Below are 26,333 nucleotides of genomic sequence, written 5' to 3' on the forward strand. Positions count from 1 at the left end.
AGGAAACCCTTGAAATTTGCTGCCAGAGGCAATGTTGTGTCACAGTTGGTTATAAAACATCTCTCAAGGAAGCAGGTGTCTCTGAGACATTTACATAAAAGCCTGTACAAATCCAGAAAAAAAAGCACAACTGGCAAACATCAGGCTCTTCTCACACTGCAGCAGCACAGCAAGACACAGCACAGCCTTCCTTCTCCAGTTCAGGCTCCTGCAGCTGCTACCAGCCCTGAGACATCATCCAGGACCTTCCCACCACCATGCTTTCCAGGCAAGACACCAAACTTCTGCTGCCTGATGCAATCAAGCACATTCCCCTCTCAGGTCTCAGCCAGTGGGTTAACAGCAGCTGAGAGGTCCCAAAACAGCTGCCAGCACTGCTCAGTTCCTCATGGTCCCTCACTTACACCTTCCTGCTACTAAGCACTTCATGATTAAGTTTACAGCCTTTAAGGGAGTTGTAAAATTGTGATTTATGGTATTTAAGGCTCAGGTCACCTTTGGAAACCGTGTGAAGAAAGCCCTTTTGGATTGCAAGGAGGGATTTACGGGTGATGGAGGCACAAGACCTGGCTGAGAGGAACCTCTAGTGGCCATGGGCTTCCTGTGCAGCAAACCTCCTGGCAGTGCAGAGCTGGCTGGAGAATCATCTGGGAATTGTTTCTGCCAGCTCAGCAATCCCTTTTCCACACTGCATTGCCTTAAACCACAGCTCTGCTCTTGGAAATGTACAGCAGCACGGGAAGGCCAGATTTGTATATGAGGTGGATACAGTGGGGTGGAGGTTTTTGGGGGGAAAACCCAAATCCCTTCAGCCTGACAGCAGTTTAAGTTCCCAAATTTAGTGGAATTCCACATTTTTCATTCACATCCTTGGTCACTGCATGGTCTGATTGTGACTTACAGATGTTGGTGGCCAGAGGACAACCCTAAGCTCCATTTTAAACCTAGGCTGGACTGGAGCAAACCACGCTCCCTGGCCCTGCAAAAGGGAAGAAAGCTCATGTCAGAATTTGCCAATCTAGAGACTTCACAGTCAGTTTGACACCTGATCTCAGGGGAAGTCTTGTGAGATCTGAAATGATCAGGAACTGTGTAACCACCTCACCACAGCGAGAGTTCTGTCAGAGAACACATGCTCCAAGGTTTCTCTCAGTTTCAGGATGCCTTTTGCTATGAGCTCTACAGGACAGAAAAGACCAGAACAAAGGACAAAGCTAGCAGCCTCCATAGTCAAATACCTTTAATATAATCCAAGATTCTGCACAGTGACAAAAATACCATTGACGTAGGGCAGTGATTCCAAGATAGGGTAGAAAACCAACTCAGCAGCACATCACCACTCATCTGAAAAAAACATCACCCCAAATAGTACACACACACTCAAGCTGACTATGAATAGTCTGAAATTCATGACAGAGAGCTGCAGAAGAGCCAGGTGCCCACGCCTCGGCTGTACCCAACAGCCTGACTCAGTGTCACTCGCAGGAGCTGAGCTCTCGCAGCGCCGTGGTCGTGGGTCAGCTCCTGGCTGTGGCATGGCTATGGGCACAGGAGATCACACCCCACCAAAAATGAAGATGAATTTCCAAGGACAGAGTACACAATTTCAATACACACATGAAGAGCAGTTGGTGGATCTGCACGTGTCACCCCTCTGTGGGTCACCACAGATCTCTATTGGCATGGTTTAACTCTTCAAAGAACAGTACTGGCTCCCACTCCATTTTGACTTCAGATATGTCACCAGAGAGAAAAGGAGAGTTTTTCCCTTCCCTTTGCTAGTTTACCTCTATTAACAGGAGACTGATTAATGTGCTTCATCAGAAGAAGGAGCGTGCCAAAGTGCAGGAGCTGCAGGAAAGACAGCTTAGGTGCAGTGAAGTCTGTGCAGCCTGGCTGCAGCTCGATACAGTTCCTGTGGCCTGCAAACAGCTTGGTTGCTATTTACAGTGAAGTCAGGTTTCTGATGTCAGGAATTTCTGATCTGTTCTGTGTTCAAGGAATATGACAAAGCAAAAAGCAGCTTCTCAGGACAACACAGATGCTCTCACAGAACTGTGGTGGCCAACGCCCAGCCCACAGCTCCCAGCCCAAGGCCCAGTCTCTGACTCTGGCACTCTCACTGCTGCCAGCAGGATCACAAACAGGGACTACAGCCTACTTCAACAGCTGTTCAGAGCTGCAAGTAACAACCAACTAAAGCACTTCATGGCTGGAGTACCTGAGGAAACCACTTTCTGATAAGAAATCCCTTGTAGTCATTGTCTTCAAAACCAGCCTGTGGCCTCCACCTCAACAGCTTTGCATGAAACAAAGGGTTCAAACTTTGATATACAGTTGGTCAGCAATAACCATTAACTACACAGACAGGAAAAATGCCTCTTTGCTACTGGAAAGATGACCAAGTCAAAATGCTGTTCTTCTAAGGGGTCTCACAACCACAATGGGGATGATAGATGAGGATTTGCACATGACAAGGAATATCCATTTTTACTGAGCACAAGGACTGTGTGAAGTTGGCTGCAGAACTGCTCTCCCTGGATTACTGCAGCTTCCTGCTCATCCAGGCTACTCCACTTCAAACCACACAGAGCAGTCCCACAGGGTGGCTGTGGCAGGGCAGTGCTTTATCAAGCCAAACCAATTCCGTGCCTGGTGTCCAGTACTGCTCCTTGGATTCTCACACTGATTTCCTAGGATGAGTTTCTGAGCAACCAGGAGTTATTTTGGATTCCAAACACCCAAATCACTGTACACCAAGAACAGAGCAGGGAAAGGAACATGTTTCTGAGGAATGTTTCTTAGACACGGCTTAAGACAAAGTATTGACATAGTGGCATCTGGCAGGGATGGGAGCGAGGAAATCCCATCACACTGCCAGGTGCAGCCAAGTTTTTGCAGATAAAATTTATTCATTTGGAGTAGAACATTACACTCCCCCAAATCCTACCAACACACAGCTCCAGGGAATTTCTGACAACAATCTGGAAATTAATACTATTGTGTTTCTGACTTATTTGTTCCCAAGGGCACCTCCTCAGACTAGCTCAAAGGAGGAGATGCAAACAAAACTGAAATCCTACCTACACTAAGGAGAACCTACACTTTTGGAATGATTTCTTCTGTCAGAGGAAGCTTGTGGGATACCTGCAAGGGCAAAGTGACATGGGTAGCTTGGAAAAATAGAAGGCAGCACCAGGCAGTGTTTGCAAAAAACCAGATAAGACTGAGTTCTTCCACATGAAAATACATCAGTGTAACTGAATTTCCTCTCACAGTTCAATCAAGCTTATGGTAAACCTGAGAAAAGACAACTGGGCAGAACTCCCAGCGTGGGAAGGAGGAAAATTTGGGAGGCCCAGTGCTGACTCTCAGACAGGGTGAGAGAATCCACTGCAAATCAAATGGTGCAAAAGACATCTTTAAATTTTTCTGCACATAGGATAATTTTTCAAAGAGTTATTTTGACAAAAATTCAAAATGGCACCTTAAACAGGAAATCTTATTTTTGCTGAGTTTGTTCACATACTCTGCAAGAGACAACTCTTTACCAAGCCATGAGGTACTGTCAAGGCTGGCAAGCTGGACAAGCCAACATGACCAAAACCTCACCTCTGACCTCTGAATATGAATGTGATCCTGTCCAGCCTAGCTTTTAACATTAATTTATATTTTTTCCTTTTACTGAACTTCAAGCTTAAGTAGCAATAACATTAAGTAGCAATCCCACTCTACAGCAATTTTTTAGATTGAACTGTTTAGAAAACAGCAATTTCTCTTTCCCTTCATTTTCCCTGTTGTGATAAATCTTACTAGTGAGTTACTCACTGAAGCTTTGGGCATCCTGCTGTATGCTCTGGACTACTCATTGATGTTTATGTATTTGTGCTTCATGTGGGAGAAGTTCCACAACAGATAGTGCAATTTTTGGATAAAGACACTGGGGAACTGCCTCCAGACATCACATGCCACAGGGCATGGCTGCAGAGAACATAGCTCAGGAATGAGCAAAGCCTCTTTGCATCACCCAAACCCTTCCACAACATACAGGACTGAAACTGTTAACTTCTCATCAAGGATCTCATCACTGGGAAGACATCTGGAGAAACAGTGTTGCCTCCAGTTCTCCCGGGACACTCGTTCACTCCCAGATTTCCCTCCAGCCTTCCTTTCTTCCCTTGTGGGGAGAGAATGAAGTTCCAGTTATCACCATGTCTAATTCCCCACACACACAGGGATATCAGCACAGCTATTTTCAGATTTAAAGCTTCATTTCAGCTCCCAGGAAAGATGAGGAAAGGAATATTTCTGAGCACTGCAGATACTCTCTGGCTCTCAGCTGCCTGACACAGGGAGTCACTCTGAAGTCATCGTTCTGATACGGAATAGGAATGTAAACAAAATCAAGACTTGGGAGATAACACTGTCCAGCTTGGATGCCTTTCTCAGAGGCAGACTGCTCAAACAAATGCAACTGGAACATGTCAAAGGTTTTGTATAAGAAGATCAACAATCATGGTTCTGCTGTGAATGAAGAGCTTCCTAACTTAATGATACTGATTTGTCTGCACAAAGTCGGCTCATAGGAGAGCAGTGATTTTATGAACTACTTGTTCTATGTCAAATCTGAGGCCACTAGTGCTCCCTGTGAGCAGACATTTGATGTTCCTGGCTCAGGCCAGGTACTGGTAGCAGTGGCTCAGAGCTCTGCAACACAGCTCAGCCAGGGCTGTGCCTCTGAGGGGCTGTGGACTCAAACCTATCCCATGAATGGGATCTGTATCCATCTAGCATGGGTCTGAGCCCATCACATTTTCATTTTTACCAACAGTCCCTGAATACAGATCTCTAGCGGTAAAGGGACAAGGAGTTAACCAGATACATTTCTTCACCTTGACCTGTCTTAAATAAAATAAGAGTAAACAACTAGGCCTGCATCCGAGTGCACCACTTAGGAATGACTTGCAGCACTGAGCCCAGCAGAAAGGATGTTCTAACTTAGCTCCTGCATTGGAATTTACCTTGGGAATCCTTGGACAACTGAAAAACGAGTTGATTAATGATAGTCACATCAACCATTCATGGTGTCCCTGAAGCCCCACACCTCCAGGATGGAGATCTGGAAGCTTTCAGAGCACAGTGGCTGGTTATTGAAAGTGTTGCAGTGGCTGGTTCTCCCATGGTTCAGATCTGCATCGAGGTACAGAGCCTGGCCATCACCACCTCCTGGGAAGAGACAAAGACAGGGTGATGATGTCTCTGCATTTCTTGGCATGGGAAACAGCTATACCAAGACTTTAGTGCCTGTTGCCTTCAGGTGTAACAGTATGTGATCAAATGTATAGGTTTTGAATGATAATATCAGAACTGGATGATTTCTTTTAATAATAATAAAGGAAAGTAATGCAACTCAGTAAGAACAAAAACTACCTGCATTTAAGATTTGTATTTCGGTGCTGGGGGATATTGGAAGCTACAACTGTAAATTTTCCCTCCAGTAAAGGAAAACCAAATAATTCTGTTAGCAGTCAAAAATCAAAACTGGGAGAAGAAGATCAGTAAGTAACAGCACTGGCTTGGTCTTCTAATTCCCTTTAAAACACATAAGAGTTAAAAGCATTTCTGTTATGTGTGGGTCTATGTCGAGGTTCACAAAGATCTCAGTCAGAAAATGCAGAGAAGTGAAAATAAAGTAAGACAGAGATGTGTTAGGAGAACAAAAAGGAAGATTCCCAATTGCTTACTGGGCAGCTGTCAAAGAACAGTTACTAAAGCCATGTGAAGAATCAAAAGGGTGAGAATTCTGGTCCACAGCTGGAGCTGTGTACAACATTCACTTCTATGTCTCTACTACCCAAGCCTGTATCTCTCCTATTACCACCCACAGTGCAGTAAATATAAGCAACTCCCTTACCTAAGGCTGAGAGGAGGACCTGGTGGGACACATGACACTCTACACCTCCCTGAAAGGAGGGTGGAACCTGGTGGGGGTCGGGCTCTGCTCCCAGAGAACAAATGACAGGACAAGAGGAAAATGCCTCAACCACCAGGAAAGATTTAGGTTGTATATTGGGAAAATTTCTGCACTGAAAGGGCGGCCAGGCCTTGGAACAGGCTGCCCAGGGCAGTGGTGGAGTCACCCTCCCCAGAAGTGCTCAAAACCCATGCAGATGTGGCACCCGGGGACGGGGTTTAGTGGTGGCCTTGGCAGTGCTGGGGTAGTGATTGGACTCGACGGTCTTAGAGGGCTTTTCCAACCTAAACAATTCCATGATTTTATGGAATTAGAGCACATGCTGCTAAGTGGGAGATTAGCCAACACTTGACATTACAGAGGAAATTACAGGCTGGTTGCTCTCCTAACAAATGTCAAGTAAAGATTTTTGAGAAAATCTCAACTATGATTTTAGATCTGTTCCTTGTAAATCCCATTTAGGTGACAACTTTACTAAGCAGACTTTTGCCAAAGTCAGCAGCACCACAGATCCAATAAAGTTCCTGGAGAATTAACATGTTTTATAGTTTACTCTGTGTTTCAAAACTTTTGATGCAAAGTAAGGTCCTTTTTGAGAACTACTTCTCATCGTGAATTAGGCAGTATGAAGGAATGGCTGTGCATAAAGCCATGAGTTACTCTCTTCTCTAAAACACTTGTATGCAAGTTCTCCCACAGAAAATTTTGGTTGGGAAATGACGTCAGGTTTTGGGAAATTCTATCTCTACCTGTAGTGATACTGAAATAGATAAAGGGGTCAGGTGTATTTACCATGTACCTAAGGTGGACAGGAAGAGCTGGGGTAGGATCTGTGCCTGAGTTCTCACACTGACTCACCTACAATGATGCACTCGCTGCTGCCAGCCATGAACATGGAGGCTGTTTTGGAAGGCAAGTTGAAGTGCCGAGCTGCTAAGAAGGGAGAAAGGCGATCTGAGGGGTCTGAGGGGATGCTGCTGGAAGAAAGGGTGCTGGAAGCTGGTTGGGTGTGGTTTTCTGTCTCTGATCCAGTCGAGGCTAGTTCTGGGTGCTTTATGATCACCCACTCGTAGCGTTCCACTTCTGGCTGCAGCTGCAGAGAGGCAGAGAAGGGCAGAGCTGACGTTAGTGTACACACACTACACAGAGCTCTGCTCACAAAAGAACATTCCAGCCCCTCAGTCTCCACCTGCACAGTCAGCAGTAAAGATCGGATCAACCTGTCTTTTAGGCCCGATGTTATATCCTTTATTCCTTTGCTTTTTAGGTGGTTGAAGAAATGATGCAATAATTTCTGAGTTAACTTATGATATCTCTCATCTCCACATCATCTCTCTCTACAACTGCTTAAAAGGAGGGTGGAGCCAGTTGGGGTCAGGCTCTGCTCCCAGTCAACAAGAGCTAGACAAGAGGAAATGGCTTCAAGTTGTGCCTGGAAAGGTTTAGATTGGATATCCTGAAAATTTCTGCACTGAAATGGTTGTCAGGTACTGGCAGAGGCTGCCCAGGGAAGGGGTAGGCTGACCATCTGCATTGGTTTTGCACGGCTGGTTTTTGGTAGCGGGAGGGCCACAGAGGTGGTTTCTGTGAGAAGCTGCTGGAAGCTTCCACCATGTCCGGCAGAGTCAGTCCCTGATGGCTCTGAAGATGGACATGGCACTGGCCAAGGCTGGGCCAGGCAGAGATGATGGTAACGCCTCTGTGATAACGAAGGAGGGGGAGGAGGTGCTCCAGGTGCCGGAGCCGAGATTCCTCTGCAGGCTGTGGTGAGACCATGGTGGAGCAGCTGTGCCCCTGCAGCCCCTGGGGATCCCCGGGGGATGCAGAGATCCACCCGCAGCCCTGGGGATCCATGGGATGCAGAGATCCACCCGCAGCCCCTGGGGATCCCCGGGGGATGCAGAGATCCACCTGCAGCCCCTGGGGATCCACGGGGGATGCAGAGATCCACCCGCAGCCCCTGGGGATCCATGGGATGCAGAGATCCACCCGCAGCCCCTGGGGATCCCCGGGGGATGCAGAGATCCACCCGCAGCCCCTGGGGATCCATGGGATGCAGAGATCCACCCGCAGCCCCTGGGGATCCCTGGGGATGCAGAGATCCACCCGCAGCCCCTGGGGATCCCCGGGGGATGCAGAGATCCACCCGCAGCCCCTGGGGATCCCCGGGGAATGCAGAGATCCACCCGCAGCCCCTGGGGGAGGTGCCCACGCCGGAGCGGGTGGATGCCTGCAGGAGGCTGGGATCCAGTGGCAGAGCCGGTGGAGAGAGAGGGCCCTGCTTCCAGGCTGGAGCAGCCTGGCCTCGGAGGACTGCACCCCGTGGAAGAGTGACCCACGGTGCAGCACTTTTGGAGGACTGTTTGCCCGTGGGAGGGACTCCCGTTGCAGCAGGTCGCAGGGAGCTGCTGCTCGTGAGATGGCAGCCACGTTGGAGTTCAGGGAGAACTGTCTCCCGTGGGAAGGGACCCCACGGGGCAGCAGGGGAAGGACTCCTCTCCCTGAGCAGCGGAACAAACCCTCGGCTGACGAACTGACCAAGCCCCCCACCCGCTGTCAGTGGGAAGGAGGGAGGGGTTGGAGGGGGAAAAGGTGTTTTAAGGGCTTATTTCACTTCTCATTATCCTCCTCTGATTTTGTTAGTAATAAATTTACTTTGTACCTCAAGTTGAGCCTGTTTTGCCTTTGGAATGTTCTTTCCCAGTCCTTATCTCAACTCATGAACCCTTTGTTAAGTTTTCTCTCCTCTGCTCAGCTGTAGCAGGGGAGGGTGAGTGAGTGGCCTTCGTGGCATTTGGCCAGTGTCAAACCATGACACCATCCTTAGAAGTGTTCAACAAATGTGTGGATGTGGCACTTGGGGACATAGTTTACTAGTGAACACAACCGTAGTGCTGTGTTGGTGTTTGGACTTAATGATCTTAAAGGTCTTTTTCAACCTTGATGATTCCATGATTTTTTAAGAAAATACTCTGTGCAAGGTGAGAAAGAGTCACCAGAAAACTTAAAAGTAAAACTTTTCCTCCATATTAAGAGTTCAAGAAGCTTTATAAACTAGGAAGGCATGTAATCCAACCTCTTTAAGTGGAAGGGAGGTGACAATTAACCAGTACAGTGTTTCTGTCTTGGTACTGGGCAGCAACAACAAATTTTTACTCACCCTAAACACAAAGCACTCCCCAGTTCCAAAGAAACTCAGCTTGTTCCCTCCTCGCCGGCGCTCGTTCCAGTCAGTGGACAGGTAAGCCCCACAGACCTGGCACAGAAAGCACAGTCAGGCTTCCCATTGAAGGAGAAAGTGGGTTAAACCCACTGGTACTGACATTTCAGAGGCCAACACTGCAGGCTAAAGTTTAGTTTGAGTTTCAGAGTCTCTGTATCAGTGGATTAAAGCAGCACAAGTAAAGACAGATTTAAACTGCTTTAATCCACCACTGGTTACCTCTAAATCCTAAGAGTGTCATAAATTATTTCATACCTCTGATGCCTTAAGGGAGAAATTTTCTACCACAACCCCAGGTACCAAACCATAGATCACTCCAGGCCTGTGCAGCCTGACTCCCACTCCCTCACTCTGGCATCCAAAGCAGCAGTGTTGTCCCAAGTTACAGCAGGAGCATCTCTGCCTGAACACTTTTTGGTCAAACAGTGTCCTTGGTGGCTTTCTTACACTTCAAAGTGTAGGTTAAAGCCAGCTTAGCTAAGCTAGTGCTGAACTAGCTCAGATATTTAGAGCAGCCACTCAAACCCCATGGGGGCCACTAGCTCCCAGCAAAGAGAAGCACCCTCCAAGGGCTGAGCTGGTCTCTGGAGCCTTCTGTTTGCACAGAACTTTTTGCCACCAGCAATGCACATCCCTGCCAAGTGCACACAGAGGAAACAATGAAGCTCCAAGAGTGGGATGAAAGCATCTGTGCTTTTTTTCCCACAGAAACGAGAAAAACAATTAGGATTATACAGATTTGTTCTAAGGTTCATTCGCTGATTAGCCTCCATGAGCATTACAAGCAGAGCTCCTAGGACAAAATTATTGAAGATCAGATTTGTTTTGTATAGATAAATCTGTATTTAGATTTAAATCTAAATTTAGATTTAGAATTAAATCTAAATGACCCAGAAGTCCATTTGATGTGATGTGCCTGATGGGTATGAGAGGCAGAAAATCAGAAGGCAAATTTTCTTCATTCTAAAAGTTAACTATAGATATATGAATAAAGGATGAACAACCCTTTGCAAAAACCCTCCAAATCCATAAGCACGAAACAAAACTCCCCATATTTTTCTCCTTTTTTTTTTTTTTTTTTTGGCTAATACATGTTTTTTGAGGGGTAAGAAACAAACCATCTTATAAAAATCAGAATCCCTTATAAAGCCAGACTTTTGACAGGCTCCAAGACAAGAAGCAAAATAATTGTTCCCCCTCTACCCTGTAGACACCAGGGGCACTCTATAAGCCACTGGCATCTCAACACAGGCCTGAATGGCCAGAAACCACACACAGAACTATGAAATGGCCCGGAGGGTGAGCATTAGGTAGATGTAAATAAGAGTAGAAATAGGCTTATCCATGGACAGTCATCCTGCAGAGATACAGGCAGGAATAAAGCCCACAGGCTGCAATAACAGCTTAATGTTATATACAGAATATTTGGAAGCCATGTACAGTGGCACACACAACAACACCATTACAGGAGCAGAAATAAGGCACCTGTGTGCACTCCTCCTCAAGTTCTCAGAGCTTCCTTGGCTTATTTTTTTCCCAATCAAGAATGAGATGAAGCTAAGGCTTTTGTTTTCACATCATGTAGTTCAACATTACTCATACCATTTAAATTCTGCTACATTCTCTCATATCCTTGAGAAAATGAAAATATCTTTTATGAATCATAACTTTAGCACAATTCCCACTCTGTCCCTCTGATTCTGCATTTCAGTCTGCCCAAGAGCAAAATGAGCTACTCTAATCCATCACTCCACACTAGTTGCAAGAGAAAAAGCAGTTAACCAAGACCTGATTTGCAAGGTCTACCCAAGAAGGCATAGTCCTATAACCAACAAATAGAGTAATTTAAAGCATGGGTTCTTAAAAAACCAAAGCCAAACCTTGCTTATTCATTTTAAACAGCTGTGTGTTGCAATACAGCATTACACACTGCCCAAACCCCAACTTCATCACTTGTCTTTCACCTCACTCACCTCTTTTGCTGTTGTCTTGATGAGGAGCAGAGTTGGTTCATGTCCCTCGCTGTGGGAATAGAACCTGAAGTGCAGAGCACAAACAGGTGAGCACTTGACTGCACCAGCTGCAGCTCTTCTCCTCATCATCTCAGGCACCACCTCCTCCTCCAACTGATGCCATGGCAAAAAACATCTGAAGACTAAGAATATTCCTGCAAATACTTTATAGAGTCCATGTAAATAATACAGCTGAGTGTAAATGAATACTATCAAGCAGTTGTTCTCTACCCAGTCCCCTGTACAGTTTATGTCTGAAGAATAACTAGAAGCTTACCTAGATCAACTGCAGCATTTTACAGCATTTTGAATTAAAACAACCTAAAAGATTGTGAAACAACCTAGAGGATGGATGGCTGTGTCTGAAGGGCTTTAGGTGTTCATGGAAATTAAGTGGGATGCATTCTCTTTGCTTGCTTTTGCTCTTCCTCATAGGCACATGAGGCTGGGAGAACAGGTCACTCCCAGCCTCAGCACCTCAGCTGCTGATGGCACAGACATTATTAGGAGTTACAGGGTTATTGTCTTCTGTACCAAGTGCCAGGACAACTCATATCTAGTTTATCTCACTTAAAAAATAAAACCAATCAGATACATAGGTAATTTCCAGTTTCCTGCTCTCTTCCTCCTTGCACCAATTTGAATGCAGAGCAGCCACTGAGTTAAACCATTCAAACCCTTAAAGAACCAGACTCAGACCAGCAGAATCTGTGAACTGATCCAAGTTTGACTTTTCCAATTGATCTTGAACAGTTTAAAATATTCTGGCATATGAAATATCCCAGTCAAATACTGTAAGCAACAGGAATTTGTCACATTTATATTCTAGCGTTAATCATATTCTTCAGATCAAGTTCTGACTAAGCATGTCCTTTTTGTCAATCCAGCAAACACTTCACCAGTTGCTCCTTTCTGCCCTACAGCAGAGAAGAGAGAGGAAGGTTTTCCTTACCTGCTCAGACTACAGCCATGTTCCAAGGTGGTGAAAAGCAGGAGGGGCTGGCACAGTGCAAATCGCTCTGGGATCCATGACCAGATATCCCGCATCTCCTTCACACTGACAATTTCTGACTTGAAGTTCTCAGCATGAACTGCCAAGTGCACATTCTGCCTGAGAAATACAATACAAAACATTGAGAAGCAGTAATTTAACAAGTTTTGGATTACAGAACTGAAACATGAGAAGGCAGCTGAACACTAACAGACTCCAGTAGATAAATTATTGGTCAAAGCTCCAGCCCACGGGATTAGACAGCCATGACCTAGTGAAGGTAATAAACTACTGCAATTTAACATCATACTCAGAGGCAGAGATCTGGCTTGACTGAAATACCTGTTCCTCTGTATGGCAGCTGTGGCCTGCACCTTTACACACAGAGGACACAACACTGAGACACTAAAAATGACCATGGCCTTATATTTGCTGTTTGTTACAGTCTCGCTGGCACTTGTATTTAAGGACAGAGAACACCTAAACAAACAGCCAGGACCTGAGAAGAAGGGGTAGTATTTTTTCTACCTCTGAAGTCCTGCCCATATCATGGGATTAGAGAATTCCTAAACCCCTCAGAAACTTTAGAGGGATCAGTATTACCAGGGTAAGCAATTTTAATCCAAGGCAAATATTTGAAGCTTTTGAGAAGTTCCACCTCTTAGAAACATGTCATTACCAATGACTTCCACTTCATTAAGAACCAAAAATGTTCCTGGGATCATGGTTACAGATAGCCTGAAAACATTAAGGAATGCTAGACACTGATACTGAGAAGGAAATCCCTGTATCCCCCAGAAGGGTCTGACACAGTTATAAGGATTGATTCATGGCTTTTAAACACTTGAAGGTAACAATTATCACCATCTTAACCAGCCTTCATTTCTCAGATTAAACAAGCACACAAATCCAGAGCCTGGGGATTAAATGTTAATTAAATGTTCCACACTCCATGTTAAATGCTTAAAATGCAATGGTGACAGCCAAGGACACAGAATTTACACAAGCCACTGAATTACTGGGCAGCCAGGTGTTAAATAAAGCTTTATCACTTTCCTCTGCATGCAAGGGTTTGAGTGCAAGTATTTGCCTATTTCTGATGGGGTTTTTTTTTGACAATTACATATTTCTTTTCTCTCAGTTTCATGATCATGAAGAGGCCCTCAATACTGGATCTGGATAGCTTAGCTCATTCCTTAAAACACACAAAATATATAATTTTTTATTTTTCATGCTCCTAGTACCAAAAAATCAGCAGCATTTGCACCGTGCTGCAGAGCAGTGCTTGCCTGGAGACACTGGGAACTGCTTTCTGGAGTTCACTGTAGGTGCCTTAGTGTCAGCATTTTGAATGAAGTGACTCCTTAGGTCATTTCAAAAAACTACTAAAATTACTGCTTCTTTTAGCCAAATGAATGAAATCAGTCTTTGCATTGCTACCCTGCATTATTTAATGCAAGGAACTTCTGTGGGAACTTCTATTTAAGCAAGCTGTAACTATTTATGGGTTTTAAAACTTACAGTATCACTGACTAGGGAAATTATTTATACTTTTAAACACATCAATCTGAGGCAAAGGAGAGATCCATTGAAACAAAGCATGAGCCAAACCTTGAACCCCCATGTCCAGAATCTTACTTTAGTCTCAGCCTCTGTGTTCTGTCAGGTCTGCAGCTAAAACTGGTGTCACTACAGAACAGAGCTGAGAGACAAAGCCTTGGTTTCAGTCCAGCAGAAATTAAGATTTTTTTCCCCCCACCCCACACTTAAGGAATTAAAAAATATTCAGGGCAGTCAACTGTTTATTAGAATGAATTTCCAGTGGAAAAGCAATGATGATAAATAGGCTAAGTTAATAACTAATATCAAAACAGATTTAAATTTACACTTCAAGCAAGCCTCAGAATTATTTGCATACCTGGTCTGTACATTTTTCACACTTCTGTGAGCTGCTTGGGCAACTAAACTTCAGTTCTTTTTTCTAAAAGGCTCTCACACTCAGGGTATCTTTGCTTTTGCCTTTGTTCCTTCTCCTGGCTACTGTGAACTGCTGATTTACAGCCTTTCCTACCCAAACCCCACTCAAAGCCTGTGTTCAGCAGCATTCTGAACACATCCCTTTCAGTACTCTGTGACTTTCCACAACTCTTCCATGCAGATAGAATATCACCTTTTCAAACAGATCTTTCTGATTTACTAGAAAGCATTTACCACTGTATTGGCCATTTAAAACTGAACCAGGCATACAGGTCCTGCCCTTTGAATATCATGGCAAAACATTTTATATTTAATGGCACCCTCTAGTTAAACCAAAGAACGTGGCCAAAGAATGTGAAACAAAATGACCTGCTATTTCCCAGTAACAAATCACAGCTGCACATGGTTGAGACCGAAACCTGACCCTGTGTTGGGAAGTGTCCACATACAGCCTGCACCTATTAAACCAAACTCCACACTGCTGAGCAAAAATATAACTTTTTGGGGGGGATTCCAGAAAATTGCAACTAGTTACAAATATCTAATCTGTATTAATTCTCTTATTTTTGACAGTATTTCTCTAATGACACTGAAAAGGATCTCCTTCAGTTTGGCTGTTGCTTTTCAAATTAGTGAAAATGAACAGAACCCAAGTGGGCTAAGAAAAAAACCAAAGGTTTTGGTTTATATTCATTGAGAAAAATTAAGTTTAGCCTTCACACTCCACTCCTTTCAGGGTCATCTGTGAAAACACTGTAGCTTGAGAGAACAGTAAATTTGGACAGCATTAAAGTGTACCACTAGAACTGAACAAATTCAGAAGATTTTACCCTGCATTAGTGTTTTCCTCAGTTACCAGGATCAGCATGACAACTTTCTCGTGATTGCTGATGTTGGGAAGACTTGTTCAACTGCTATTATTCTAAGAAATTAGATTTGAAAACCAGCACAATTAATATTTAACAAAGCAGCATTTGCTAATTTCACAGGAACGTTGTTTTTCCAGCTGTATCATTAATACAATGTGCTTCAGAGACCTCAAAGATCCCAAAGGTAAAGCCAAGGCTGGGGACATGCAGCAGCAGCTGTCACAGTGAACGTGCCCTGTATTATTCAAAAAACAACAAATACCCAACTCCAAAGATTACTCACTGAATTACACCTTCCTGCTCTTCTCTGGCTTGGGTCAAATCTTAGAGGAGATGCATCATCTTTAAAATCCATCATAATTTCAGTGAGGGCATAATTGTGTGGTAAAAGGAGATTTCCTCTTCAGTTATAAATAGCAATATAAGTAATTTATGGTATATAAGCCTGAAACCTAATCCTGTGCCCAGATCAGTGTCAACAGACACTCTGCATCTCCCTAAGTCCCCTCAAACCCAAACTGCTTCCCAGCATACATCAAGGCTTTCTGCTGCTTTCAGAACAACCTAACTGCAGTAGAATAATACACAGATGCTGAAGATTTGCTTGACTGGGATTAAGAGCCTGCTGATTTATTAGAGGTAAAATCCTCTACACAGAAGTTATGGTATGAAACATGCTTTGCCAAGTCTCTTAAGATGCTCTTTCAAAGATGAAAACATGAGGAAGTTAATTCCAACTTCGATTTTATAAATTAGTACAAATATTAGTGTGCATCACTCACTAAAGTTAACTCAGGGCACCTGCAGCAAGGCCAGAGGATTCTCAAAGGCATGAATTCAAACCCAAACATCTGTGGTATTTAATACTCACAGGGCAGCCTTTCTCTTTCCAAGTTCTCTGCTTATCAGGTATCACAATCCACGCACCGGCTTTTGTTCTTCAAGATTTACTTTTCAGGCCAAGACTTGATAAATGACTTCATTAACCATTAATGCTCTATGGCTGAGTAACTCTGACCTCCTTGACACAGAAAAAGAGTCTTGTCTTCTCAACTCTAAAAACAACCCTACCTACTTAAAAATAATCTACTATGAATAGAGACAGGTCACTTTTAGGAGTGTGCCAAGCTGGGATCAGTCCAAAATCTTTCCAATTAACTGCAGAAAGCTGCCAAAGAAGATAAAAGGTTGACTGTTTCACATCTAATGCAACAGCATATACCAGGTTTGGATGTGGGATGATACCTAACAGCTCTTCTGAGCTGCTATTTCAGATCTTTTAAAAAAATTACACTTTTTCTTCCAGAGTAGAAAGGACCCTTATTGTAATGGCCATTTATAGCCATAACCGTAATCCCACCATGTACAGTATTCTTTCCCACTCTGGAAAACACAGATGTATTGCTGTCTGAGTGCTGTGCTGACTCCTTGGGCCCACTATCCCTTCTCTTACAGCTTTGCAGGTGCTGTGAACTAACTTTGCAGGAGGGTATTCAGGAGATGTGGCACAGCATCTGGGTGCTCTGATTGCTGTCCTGCTTCTCCTGCCCCAGCGTTAGGAATATGTGACGGCCTTGGACAAAATAACAAGCCAAAGACAGCAGAAATAAGCAAAGTGCAAAGACTCAAGTGTTTTAACCTACCTTTTGGGAGGTGCAAGACTGCAAACAGGAGGGGTGCGGTGGAGATGGAATGGACAGAAGGAGAACGTACAAGGAGAAAGACAAAAAAGACAGAAAAGATCAGTGACTTCCTACATCCATGACAAAGTGAGTGAAAGAAGCCTGGAGAGAAACAAAGCAAGGTTTGATTTGAGTCACTAAAAAACAATCAGACAGGTTAAAACATTTCTATTTCTATTTTCCCCCTTTTTTGTTATGTGATGGGAAAATAAATTATCTTCTCCTTGCACAGGCCAAACACAGCTGGAGAAGAGAACTCACTGGCATCCCATGGAGCCCTGGAGAACAGCTCACTTCTCCTGCACTTCCATCTGCCTAAACTGGGACCCAAACGGAGCCAAGCTCCCAGCAGCACCATCCCTGGGGACACTGAGAAATTTCAGTGGGTTTACAAAGGTAGCCAAGAGAGGATGAAATGTTTTCAGTAGCAGCTCTGCCTGGCATAGAAGTAACTACTGGCTTTATTTGGGTATATTACTGTATTTTGCCTTGAAAGTATCACCGTTGTGAGTGAGAATTTCTCTGCAACATTTAACACAGCAGGAGCTTGTGGAGTGTCTGTGGTTGCTTGATCTATATTTTCTTTTTCTTTGGTAGATTATTTTTTAAATTTTATTTTTATTTAAAGCTCTCATTCTGTTTTAAAGAATATATTCAGGATATTACAACTCTCCTGAACTTCCTAACAGGAAGAAAAGACACAATGGGGGAGTCAATATTTTGTTACAAGTCTCAAATACAATGATATGAACTGTCCCCAGTGTGGCAATCCAGTGGCTAAAGGCCTTGAAATATTTGAGACTGACAAGAAAATGCTGAAACCGATTGTAAACCAAGCTGTGAGTCTAAAAAATAAACCCTTGGAAGAGACCAGAGGGATCTTTACATGTACATAGGCACATGAGGGAGGTTCAGCTAACATTTATGTTATCTTTTAGGCTGAAATGTACTGAGTATGTATTGCCATGCCATGCAAAGGTATCTGTTTGCAACTACTCTAACTAACTCTGCAGTTGACTGGAAGATCCTACTACATCAGTGGAGATTTAGAGAAAATGAGATTGTGCCTTTAGAATATCAGGTTCTAGATATCACACTCCCTGACCCAGGGGACTTTTAAAAGTCACCTCTCTTCAGAGGGCAGGGCAGTTCATAAAACTGTCCAACACTTAAACTTAAGAGTTCAAAAATAGTTGGGAGAAGTTTTCTGCTGTCGAGGCCTCTGGAAAAACAGAACACGCACCACTTACCTGCACATACATCTGCACTTGCCAAGATGCTAATTTTGTTCAGATTAATACACTGCTGCCTTTTCTATATTGGTCAAGAGGCTTTTCAGCTAAGTTTTTTATTAGTATGACTTTTACTGTCACATCAGAGCAGGATTTCATTCACTGGTTTCAGAGCTAGTTCTTCCTCCCCTTATTTCTGAAAAGAGCTTGTGATTCCAGAACAGTTTCTTGGATCCATAGTTTCTTCTCTTCCACAGTTCTTTCAAAATTATTTTTTCTAATAGCACATGAACCTGTCACAAACAGGTTAACTCCTACCTGTGAGTACTATACACTTGACTTCCAGGAGGCTTGCAGTCTAATTTAAAAAGTAACCTGTAAATAAGACTTATTTCTTCCTTGCTCAGTTAAAACGGCTCCTCAATCAGGCAAAATGTTCCCAGTTGTGAGAGTGCCTTACACTAAAGAAACTGCTGAATTCACAGTACTGGGCAGCATCAAATTGACATTTTATACAAATACTATCATATTTAAGAATCAATTTTCACATTTATTTGGGTATGGTTCTTCCAAGTAATTTATCAGTGTTTTTTCCAACTTTGCTAAAACGCCTTTTAGTTTAAAACCTGCTTATGAAACACACTTTTGAGATTTAACACTTGTAATTAATATATACTTGCATAAATTCAGTACTGAACATGCTACAAGAAACTTCTGTTCCTCTTGTATCATAACACTTCAGTTACACTTCCCATTACAATCCCAGCAATGCTTGAGTTTGGAGCTGCTGAGTTTTCCTGCAGAGAAAATGCATCAGCAGACACCAGCATGCACCAGTGGAGCTTCCCCACCAGTCACCCAGGGCTGCCTGACTGCTCCACACACTGGGAAAACTCAGGAGATTGCTCAGGTTACCTGTGCTGAGTCCTACCTTTTCTGTTTGACCGTGATGCCCTTCTGCTGCAAAGCCTTCTCGTTGGCCATCTGCAGGAGTTGGATCTCCTTCCGAGAGAAAAGGCGGATAGCAAAGGCCTTTTCCAGGAGCCTCTCTGGGGACACCGACTTGGCGATGTCCCTCACGAAGGCTCGAATGTCCTGCTGGATGCTGTCAGACTCCATGGGCTGCCCAGCTCTGACTTTATGAAAGAATTTCAGAAGAGCCAGTGCGACACGATAGAGAACTTTGTACCCTTCCACCAGGAAGACGTCGAAGACCCGCGCGATGTACGCCATGGGCAGCTCTCCGAAGAGCCACCGCTGCCAGTCCGAATACACCTCCAGCACGTCTTCGGACACTGCCACCATCAGCTTGTGGGCTGCCTGGCAGTACTTGTTCACCAGGTCCCCAAAGGTCATGCAGGAGGACTCGAAGGCCAGGAAGGTCTGGTCGATGAGCCGCTTGGATGGGTCGTTGCAAGCCAGGATGCGACAGACCTGCTCGAAGCACTCGGCCTCGTCCTTGCTGTAGTGCAGGAGCAGCGCGATCACCGAGGGCAGCGCGGGGCAGAACGAGATGTCCGGGAACTGATTTGAGATGCACAGAATGATCTTCCTCACGGCCCCGACGCCCTCGGCGTTCAGGCAGTACGTGGGGATCAGGCTGTCGTCCACGAACTCCGGCAGCGCCAGGGAGCTGCTGCTGCGTTTTCCTACGATCTTCACCACAATGTCCCGGTACACGTTTGCATCCGGGGTCACTGTGCGGCATGGGATATTGCTGATGAGTTTGTGGTACACTTTGGCTCTCAGAGAGTGGTTTTTGGCCCAATAGCCCTGCCGGGCCAGCTGCTTGAGCTCGTGGAAGTCCGTGCAGGTGAGCTCTTTCGTATCCTGGCTCTGGGCACTTACATCCATTTTGTCCCAGTCCACAAAGCGGCTGTATTCATCCATGGCTCCAGGAGAAGCAAATCACATAAATCATGAGAACAGAGACCTTAGTTAGTCACTGACGGACTCCTGGATTTTTCTGCAAAAGGAAATTTAAAAACCAGAGGTTTGAGTAACAGATAATCTCTTATTTTCCTTATGAACACACATACGTACATACTTGTTCCTGCAATGGCAAAACTGTTTCCTAAAGCAAAGAAAGTTAAAGATGCCTTTTTATTTTTCAGCCAAACTTTTCTTCCATTCTGTCAGTAACTCCTACTGCAGTAATTGATCAAAGGCCAGCCCAGAGGCTGATCCTGAGGACATCTCCCCAGAAGATTAATTTCCCTAACTGAAAGCCCAAGCTGAGGCATGGACCTTTATGTTAACATCTCACTTAAGAGAACAGAAGACTCCCACTGCAAAAAGATATATTGCAAAGTATGTTCAATTTGCAATCTCTCTTTCCAATTCTCTGGGGAAATATAAGTGAAACTTGTACTAGAGATGCAGTCCCACAAGCAGTGTATGCTGCTCTGAGACTGTGTAGCCAGTGAGAAGAGATACTGTGCTCCTACTAACCACAGCCATGTCCTCTCAGTCATTTCTTTGTGCTGGTACTAGCACTTGTGTGACCACATAGTCACTGAGATTAGCTTGTTAATCTGGTACAATTTTTCTTTTTCATTGGATAAGTAAGATTTCTTCACGGAAAGGGTGGTCAGACATTGGAATAGGCTGCCCAGGGAGGTGGTGGAGTCACTGTCCCTGAACAGCGTTCAAGAAATATCCCTGGAATGTTCAAGAAATGACTGGATGTAACATTAGTGCTCTGGTCTAGTTGACAAGGTGGTGATTGGCCAAAGGTTGGACTCAATCTTGGAGGTCTTTTCCAACCTCAGTGACTCTGTGTGCAGCTGTACAGTCAGCCAGATCATTGCTAGTACCAGAAGAGACACTTGTGCAGGACAAAACTCTGCTTCCTGACTGCAGTACAGGGTCAAGTCAGCTTCAAACACCTTCATTAAAGGTGATAATTTAAAAAGCACTTACATTTTCTAAGTGCTGCTCTGGATGCTGGCCATGCCCTGTCACACAGGCACACAACAGCTCTCCCATTGGAGATGCCACAGACATCTTTGTGACAGCACTAGGAGCTGGATCATGAGGTTCTGGCCTCTAGTGCCTCATACCATGTTTACCTGATCTACCAGCTGCCTCCAGGTTCACAGCACACCTGTGTCCCAGGAGAGTGTTGCTGTGACCACTAAAGGCCATATCCAAACTGGCTTTAATCAGTCAGTGCAAAGCCAGAAGGGGACACACAATAAACTCCACTATTGCAGCAGGTCTGCCCAGTGCTAGAACCTCTGCCCATGTGCCCAGTGTTGAACTGAAGCTGGGAACGTGGCTGTGAATGCTGCACACTCAGCAAAGCCAGACAGTCCCTATCAAACGCAACAGGCCTATAAAACTGTTTTGTCCAATTAAGACATTATATAGCAAGGTTAAGTCAATGAAAATATTTACTGAAAGGCTTCCAAAGAACCCTTAGTCATTCCTGTATTGATGGACTGAAAAATGCATGAAACTTGACTTTTATCAGCATGGTCTTCCATAAATCAGGTGCTTTAAAATGATTTGAAACTCCTAAGGTAGATATACCATCAAGATGGGATCTCATCCTCATAGCTTCACCATAAGAAAGTAAATAAAACATCTTGCCTGAAGCAGCTGTATATTTAATCCAGACAGTTTTAGATTCTGAGTAAATGCTAACCTGGGTATTTCAGAATCACATGCTGAAAGTCCCAAATTTAACTCCTCTTTTAAAAGTTTGGCAGCAACATACAGGAGCCTTTCAGAGAAGACTTTTGGATGGCTTTTCTCTACCATATTTAATTCAGGATTTTTTTTATAAAAGAAGACTGGTTTTGGATCATCTTTCTTGATGTGATGGTAAGTGTAAGAGTGATACAGAAATGCTCACCATTTCTTTTTGTTGCATTCTTCCACATCTGAAACTAATTCTCAGACTCTAATTAAGGGAGGCAACACATTGTCCTGGCTCCAGTTCTGAAAGTGAGATATCTTATGTTCAGCTGTGGGGTCTCAGTGTGAGCTCAGCGTGTTTCCTGGAGATCCAGTAACAGCAGGACACCAGTCCATCGCAGAGCCAACGTCAGCTCCAGGGAAGTTAACATTTTTCTGTAATTGTCCACCTGGGAATCACAGAAACACTCATTATTTTTAATTCAAATCCTAGAATAAGGTCCTTTTGTAGAAGAGAAATTTAATCCTACTTTGCAGTAGCAAAAGCACAGGGAGATGAACCATTCTGCTCCTGGAGACTTCAGCATGGAAACTATCACTAGAAACTATCACTAGTGCTTGCTGGAGCCTCCAGCATGCTTCCACCTCCTGCCATCATCCCTTAGGAGCTGCTTAGGTTTATATTAAGGAGGGTTAGGCAAAACGTTCATCATACAAGACAACTTCTAAGATACCCAGATTCATCTTGGCTGTCTTTTTTTTTTCCTGTAAACTTTCTTCTCTTGTCTTATTTTCTAAGATACACAGGCATATTTACAGGCTGCATCAAACACATTTTTCACTCTAGCAATTACTGCCCATTCCAGAAACTAATGAATTTGATGAATATGTGCTCCTGAAGCTCACTGAAATCCATGGCTAGAGGATGGCAGTCAGACTGCCAGAAGTTTTACTTTGAGCTCACAGTTTTATATGTATTTTGGCTGGGATAAATCTGTGGGGTCTGCAAGTAGGTCTGGCTGCTTATGCTTTTCACAGCTCTAGATGCTGCAATAAAAAGTGACAGCAAAGCAATTGGGCATTGTCAGGGCTGCCAGAGCATGACCAGCTCTTAACTGTGCCTGCAAAACCAACAGAACTTGTGTGCTTCAGTGTAATGGTGCATAGCTCCTGATACCGTGCCAGCAGCTACTGTAAGCCAGCAGGCCTCAAACAGGGAGGATTTACTTGCCAAAGGAGAAGAGCCCAAGAAATCTCAGGAAAATTCCAGCCAGCCTTCATCTCCTCCTCAACTCTTTCTGAATCTTCCTGCCTCCCTCCTATGGGGCAAGTTCTCTCTCTTCTGGCAATTGTGTAAAGAGCAATGTTTAACTTTGGGCTGCTGGGAAGAGGAGACAGATGTCTCACCCTCAGCGGTCAAGAGCCAGTGGGTCAGGGCTGTCTCCTGCCCATCCCTCCCAGCACAAGGAAGCAAGCAGGCAGGCAGTACAGACTTGTGCTTGGAGGGAGGCTGGAGTTTCAGTTAGGGAGTAGAACTAGAGGACGGCTTTGTGAGAGTGCAGTTGTGTCACGAAGTCCCATACTCACCTCAACTACCTTGCTTACCCCTCCATATAAAGGCGAGGTTAGACAGGCAGAAGAGAAAAAACATTTCAGAATGAAATGTTTGTATAAAGATATAGGCTATAGGCAGGCAGAGAGACTCATTTCCAAACCCTTATTGCAGCAAACCTCTTTCCTTCCTGCTTTAGAGAAGTCAGCATCATGTTGTGATAAATATCCTCTAACTGGAGATGGGGACAACAGGACAGAAGAGCAACTGAACTGCACAGAACTGAAATGAGGCCTAGTACGTGTTAGCACAGAATCATAAGGGCATTGTAATAACTAGCAAAACCAAAACAAAACAAAAACAAACAAACCAAAACAACCCACCAAAACATTATTCATAACAACCATGGAATCACAGAACGTTTTGGGTTGGAAGGGACTTTAAAGTCCCTCTCATTCCACCCCCTGCCTTCCACTATCCCAGGTTGCTCCAAGCCCCATCCAACCTGGCCCTGGACACTTCCAGGGATCCAGGGGCAGCCACAGCTTCTCTGAGCAGCCACAAAGCTTTAAAGTTCTGTACTGAGGGTAAGCAGTCATTATCCTTTCTGATCAGACTGACTTTTAAAAAAAGCAGGAATTAACACAAAAGAACAGAACCAGGAGAAAGAGCTTTTTTCTTAGTACCTGCCCCACAACTGTAGATTGTTAGATTTATTAGCTTATAATGGAGCTCTTTGAGTAAGTGTAATATTAAAAAAAAAAAGCAAGCACATGAGTGAGAAATAGAACTTGTAAAATGCATACTGAGGATCTGCCAACAATGGCTGCAGCACAGGCAAAAGCTTTTTCAAGGTTAAATTTAAACTCTGAAGCAGGCAAGCAATCATTACAATTCAAACCCAAGCAAGGACCATAGTAACCAGCAGGATTTCAAGTCAGTGACTGAATTTTCAGGAAATATTTAGCTTGCTAGTCTAGCCACATTTTCCATTTCATTCCCTTAGCTCTTCCCATTGTCTTTTGGACTGCTTTTAGAAGACTGCTGAAAGCTGTCTGGATCTGTATAAAATACACAGCAGTGAAGCCAAGCATGACAGGCAAATTCCCATACTGCCTGTGAAAAAAAATTCTTTGAAAGTGTCTAAAAACACATCAGCAGAAAAAAAGATTTGAATTATTACTTACTTTCTGTATGGGGAATACAAGGTTACAATTTTTCTAAAGATAACAAGGCTGAGGGCAACTTCAATAATTTTATTATTTAGAATAATTATTTTATTATTAAAGGGGTTTTTGTTTGTTTTTCTTTCCAAAATGCAGGAACTAACAAACTGAAATATCTGAACTACAGCTAACTCAGAGGGCAATTATTTCTTTCAAATTGAGAATACATGGAATGACTATTTCACAGTAGTGAAATATTTACAGTCTAAACTTCTTTAAAATAAATTTCAACTTTGGTTAAAGCCTGAGATTACATTATTTGATACTGCTTTTAATAAACAAAAGAGAGTGTCCTAAAAAACCCAAGCTATAATTAATCAGATCCTTGTTCCCTATTCCATTTAGGTATTCTTGCAACTTTGTGTTCTGAAAGTCTGGCTACATTTTACAAGCTTATTAAGAGACTTCATTTAATCTACTGTAGCTGCTCTATAACAGGAACTACCAAACTTTGAAAATGATGTTTTTCATCTTGTGCATGGGCAATCACACCACTTTGGATTCAGCTCTTTGCTATTTACAGATACAGTTAAGCTACTGACAACCAACATTTTGGCAGGCATTTTTATAAGGTGCTAACAGAAAGCAAATATTCCCTTATGCTGCCCTGCAAATCAAGACCAATGTAATCCTCCAGACCTGCACCACACCATTTGGTGTTTATATTTCTGAGCAGTGTTGTAGGCATGGAAAAGACTCCACTTTACTCTTTTTCATAACCTCGTTAAACTAATCCATGCAGAAAGCACATGAAGAGATAATGAGAACTGCTTCCTCAAGACTGCTGGCTAGTAGTCCTTTTCCCAGTAAGAGGAAATTAACCCCAAAAACATGAGCAGATGAATTCCATCCTTGAGGAATACTCAATCACCTCTGAGATGTTTGCCTCCTAAAGGGAAGTCTGAAAGAAGCACAAAGCAACACAGCAAGGTAGCAGTGACTGCAGAACAAAAGACAACTGTCAGGAAGCTCCCCTCTCCTCCCCCAGTATTTCAGTGCATCCTGCAGCTTTCCCAAGCCCGGACTCAGAGCAGCACACCTTGACATCTCTGCTACATGGCTCTGGAAACAAGACTGGACATCACTGTTCCCCCTGCACCTGCCGATCAGAAGCACAGTTTGTCACTTGTACAGCCTCGGTGACGTCCTCTGCCACCCCTCCCTGGGGCAGATGTGTTTCAGAGCTTGAATTAAACACTCCATTTAGCATTAGAAAGCAACCAGCTCATCTCACGCACAGAGTCTTTGGGAGCACTGCATTGTGGAGCGATGATCCCTTCCAACAGAGTACACAGAGCTCGATGGATTGCTTCAACGTGGTTAAATGCAGTTCGATCTCTGTGATGTGCCCTGGGCACTCTGTACAGTACAAGCTGGGCACCACGATAAAATTCCTGACAATGTTCTATTACAAGTTTAGCAATAGTGTGACAGCAGATTATCAGATGTTTCCTGCTGGGTTTTGATATGCTTTTAGGACAAAGTCTAAAAACCTCTCAATTTCCCAAGTAACTGATAGAGACCTGACATAAGAGCTCTCTGCAGGGCAAATACTTTTAGGCATTTAGATGATTTCTCTTGGGATATCACCACTGCATATGAAGCACCATAACAGAGGGTTTGTCCTAGAATCCCACATTTTCTTTCTTAGGAACGTACTATCACCTTCTTAAACAGTCTTTAAATTATCTGTAATTAATTTTTTGTGCACTTTATTACAGTCTAAAGTTCAGACACACATTTAGACACACAGCAGTTCTTCACTGCAGCTTATATTTAGGAGAATGCCTACGCCATAGAATAATGGAACAGTTTGGGTTAGAAGAGACCTTAGAGATCATCTCATGCCAGCACCCCTACCATGGGCAGGGACACTTTCCACTATTCCAGGCTGCTCCAAAACTTGTCCAACCTGGCCTTGAACACTTCCAGGGATGGGGCAGCCAGTGCTTC

General features: G+C 43.9%; 1 protein-coding gene across 4 annotated transcripts in view; it reads right to left on the minus strand.

The window, feature by feature from the left end:
• Positions 1–1,225: 1,225 nt before the first annotated feature.
• The window catches only part of TBC1D24 (TBC1 domain family member 24), a 32,552-nt gene continuing 7,444 nt past the window's right edge, over positions 1,226–26,333 (minus strand). For 3 of the 4 annotated variants that reach the window (XM_069030374.1, XM_069030376.1, XM_069030373.1), the window contains 8 exons: positions 21,820–22,051; positions 18,892–19,926; positions 16,690–16,707; positions 12,162–12,320; positions 11,171–11,234; positions 9,135–9,230; positions 6,833–7,067; positions 1,226–5,226 (listed from right to left, as the gene is read on the minus strand). In XM_069030374.1, coding sequence (XP_068886475.1) covers positions 5,072–5,226; positions 6,833–7,067; positions 9,135–9,230; positions 11,171–11,234; positions 12,162–12,320; positions 16,690–16,707; positions 18,892–19,850 — 1,686 coding nt within the window. In that variant the 5' untranslated portion in view covers positions 19,851–19,926; positions 21,820–22,051 and the 3' untranslated portion in view covers positions 1,226–5,071. The remainder of the gene's footprint in view (positions 5,227–6,832; positions 7,068–9,134; positions 9,231–11,170; positions 11,235–12,161; positions 12,321–16,689; positions 16,708–18,891; positions 19,927–21,819; positions 22,052–26,333) is intronic. The other variant, XM_069030377.1, reaches the window with a different exon arrangement.

The sequence above is a fragment of the Aphelocoma coerulescens genome, chromosome 14 (assembly GCF_041296385.1).
Source record: "Aphelocoma coerulescens isolate FSJ_1873_10779 chromosome 14, UR_Acoe_1.0, whole genome shotgun sequence".
Lineage (NCBI taxonomy): Eukaryota > Metazoa > Chordata > Aves > Passeriformes > Corvidae > Aphelocoma > Aphelocoma coerulescens.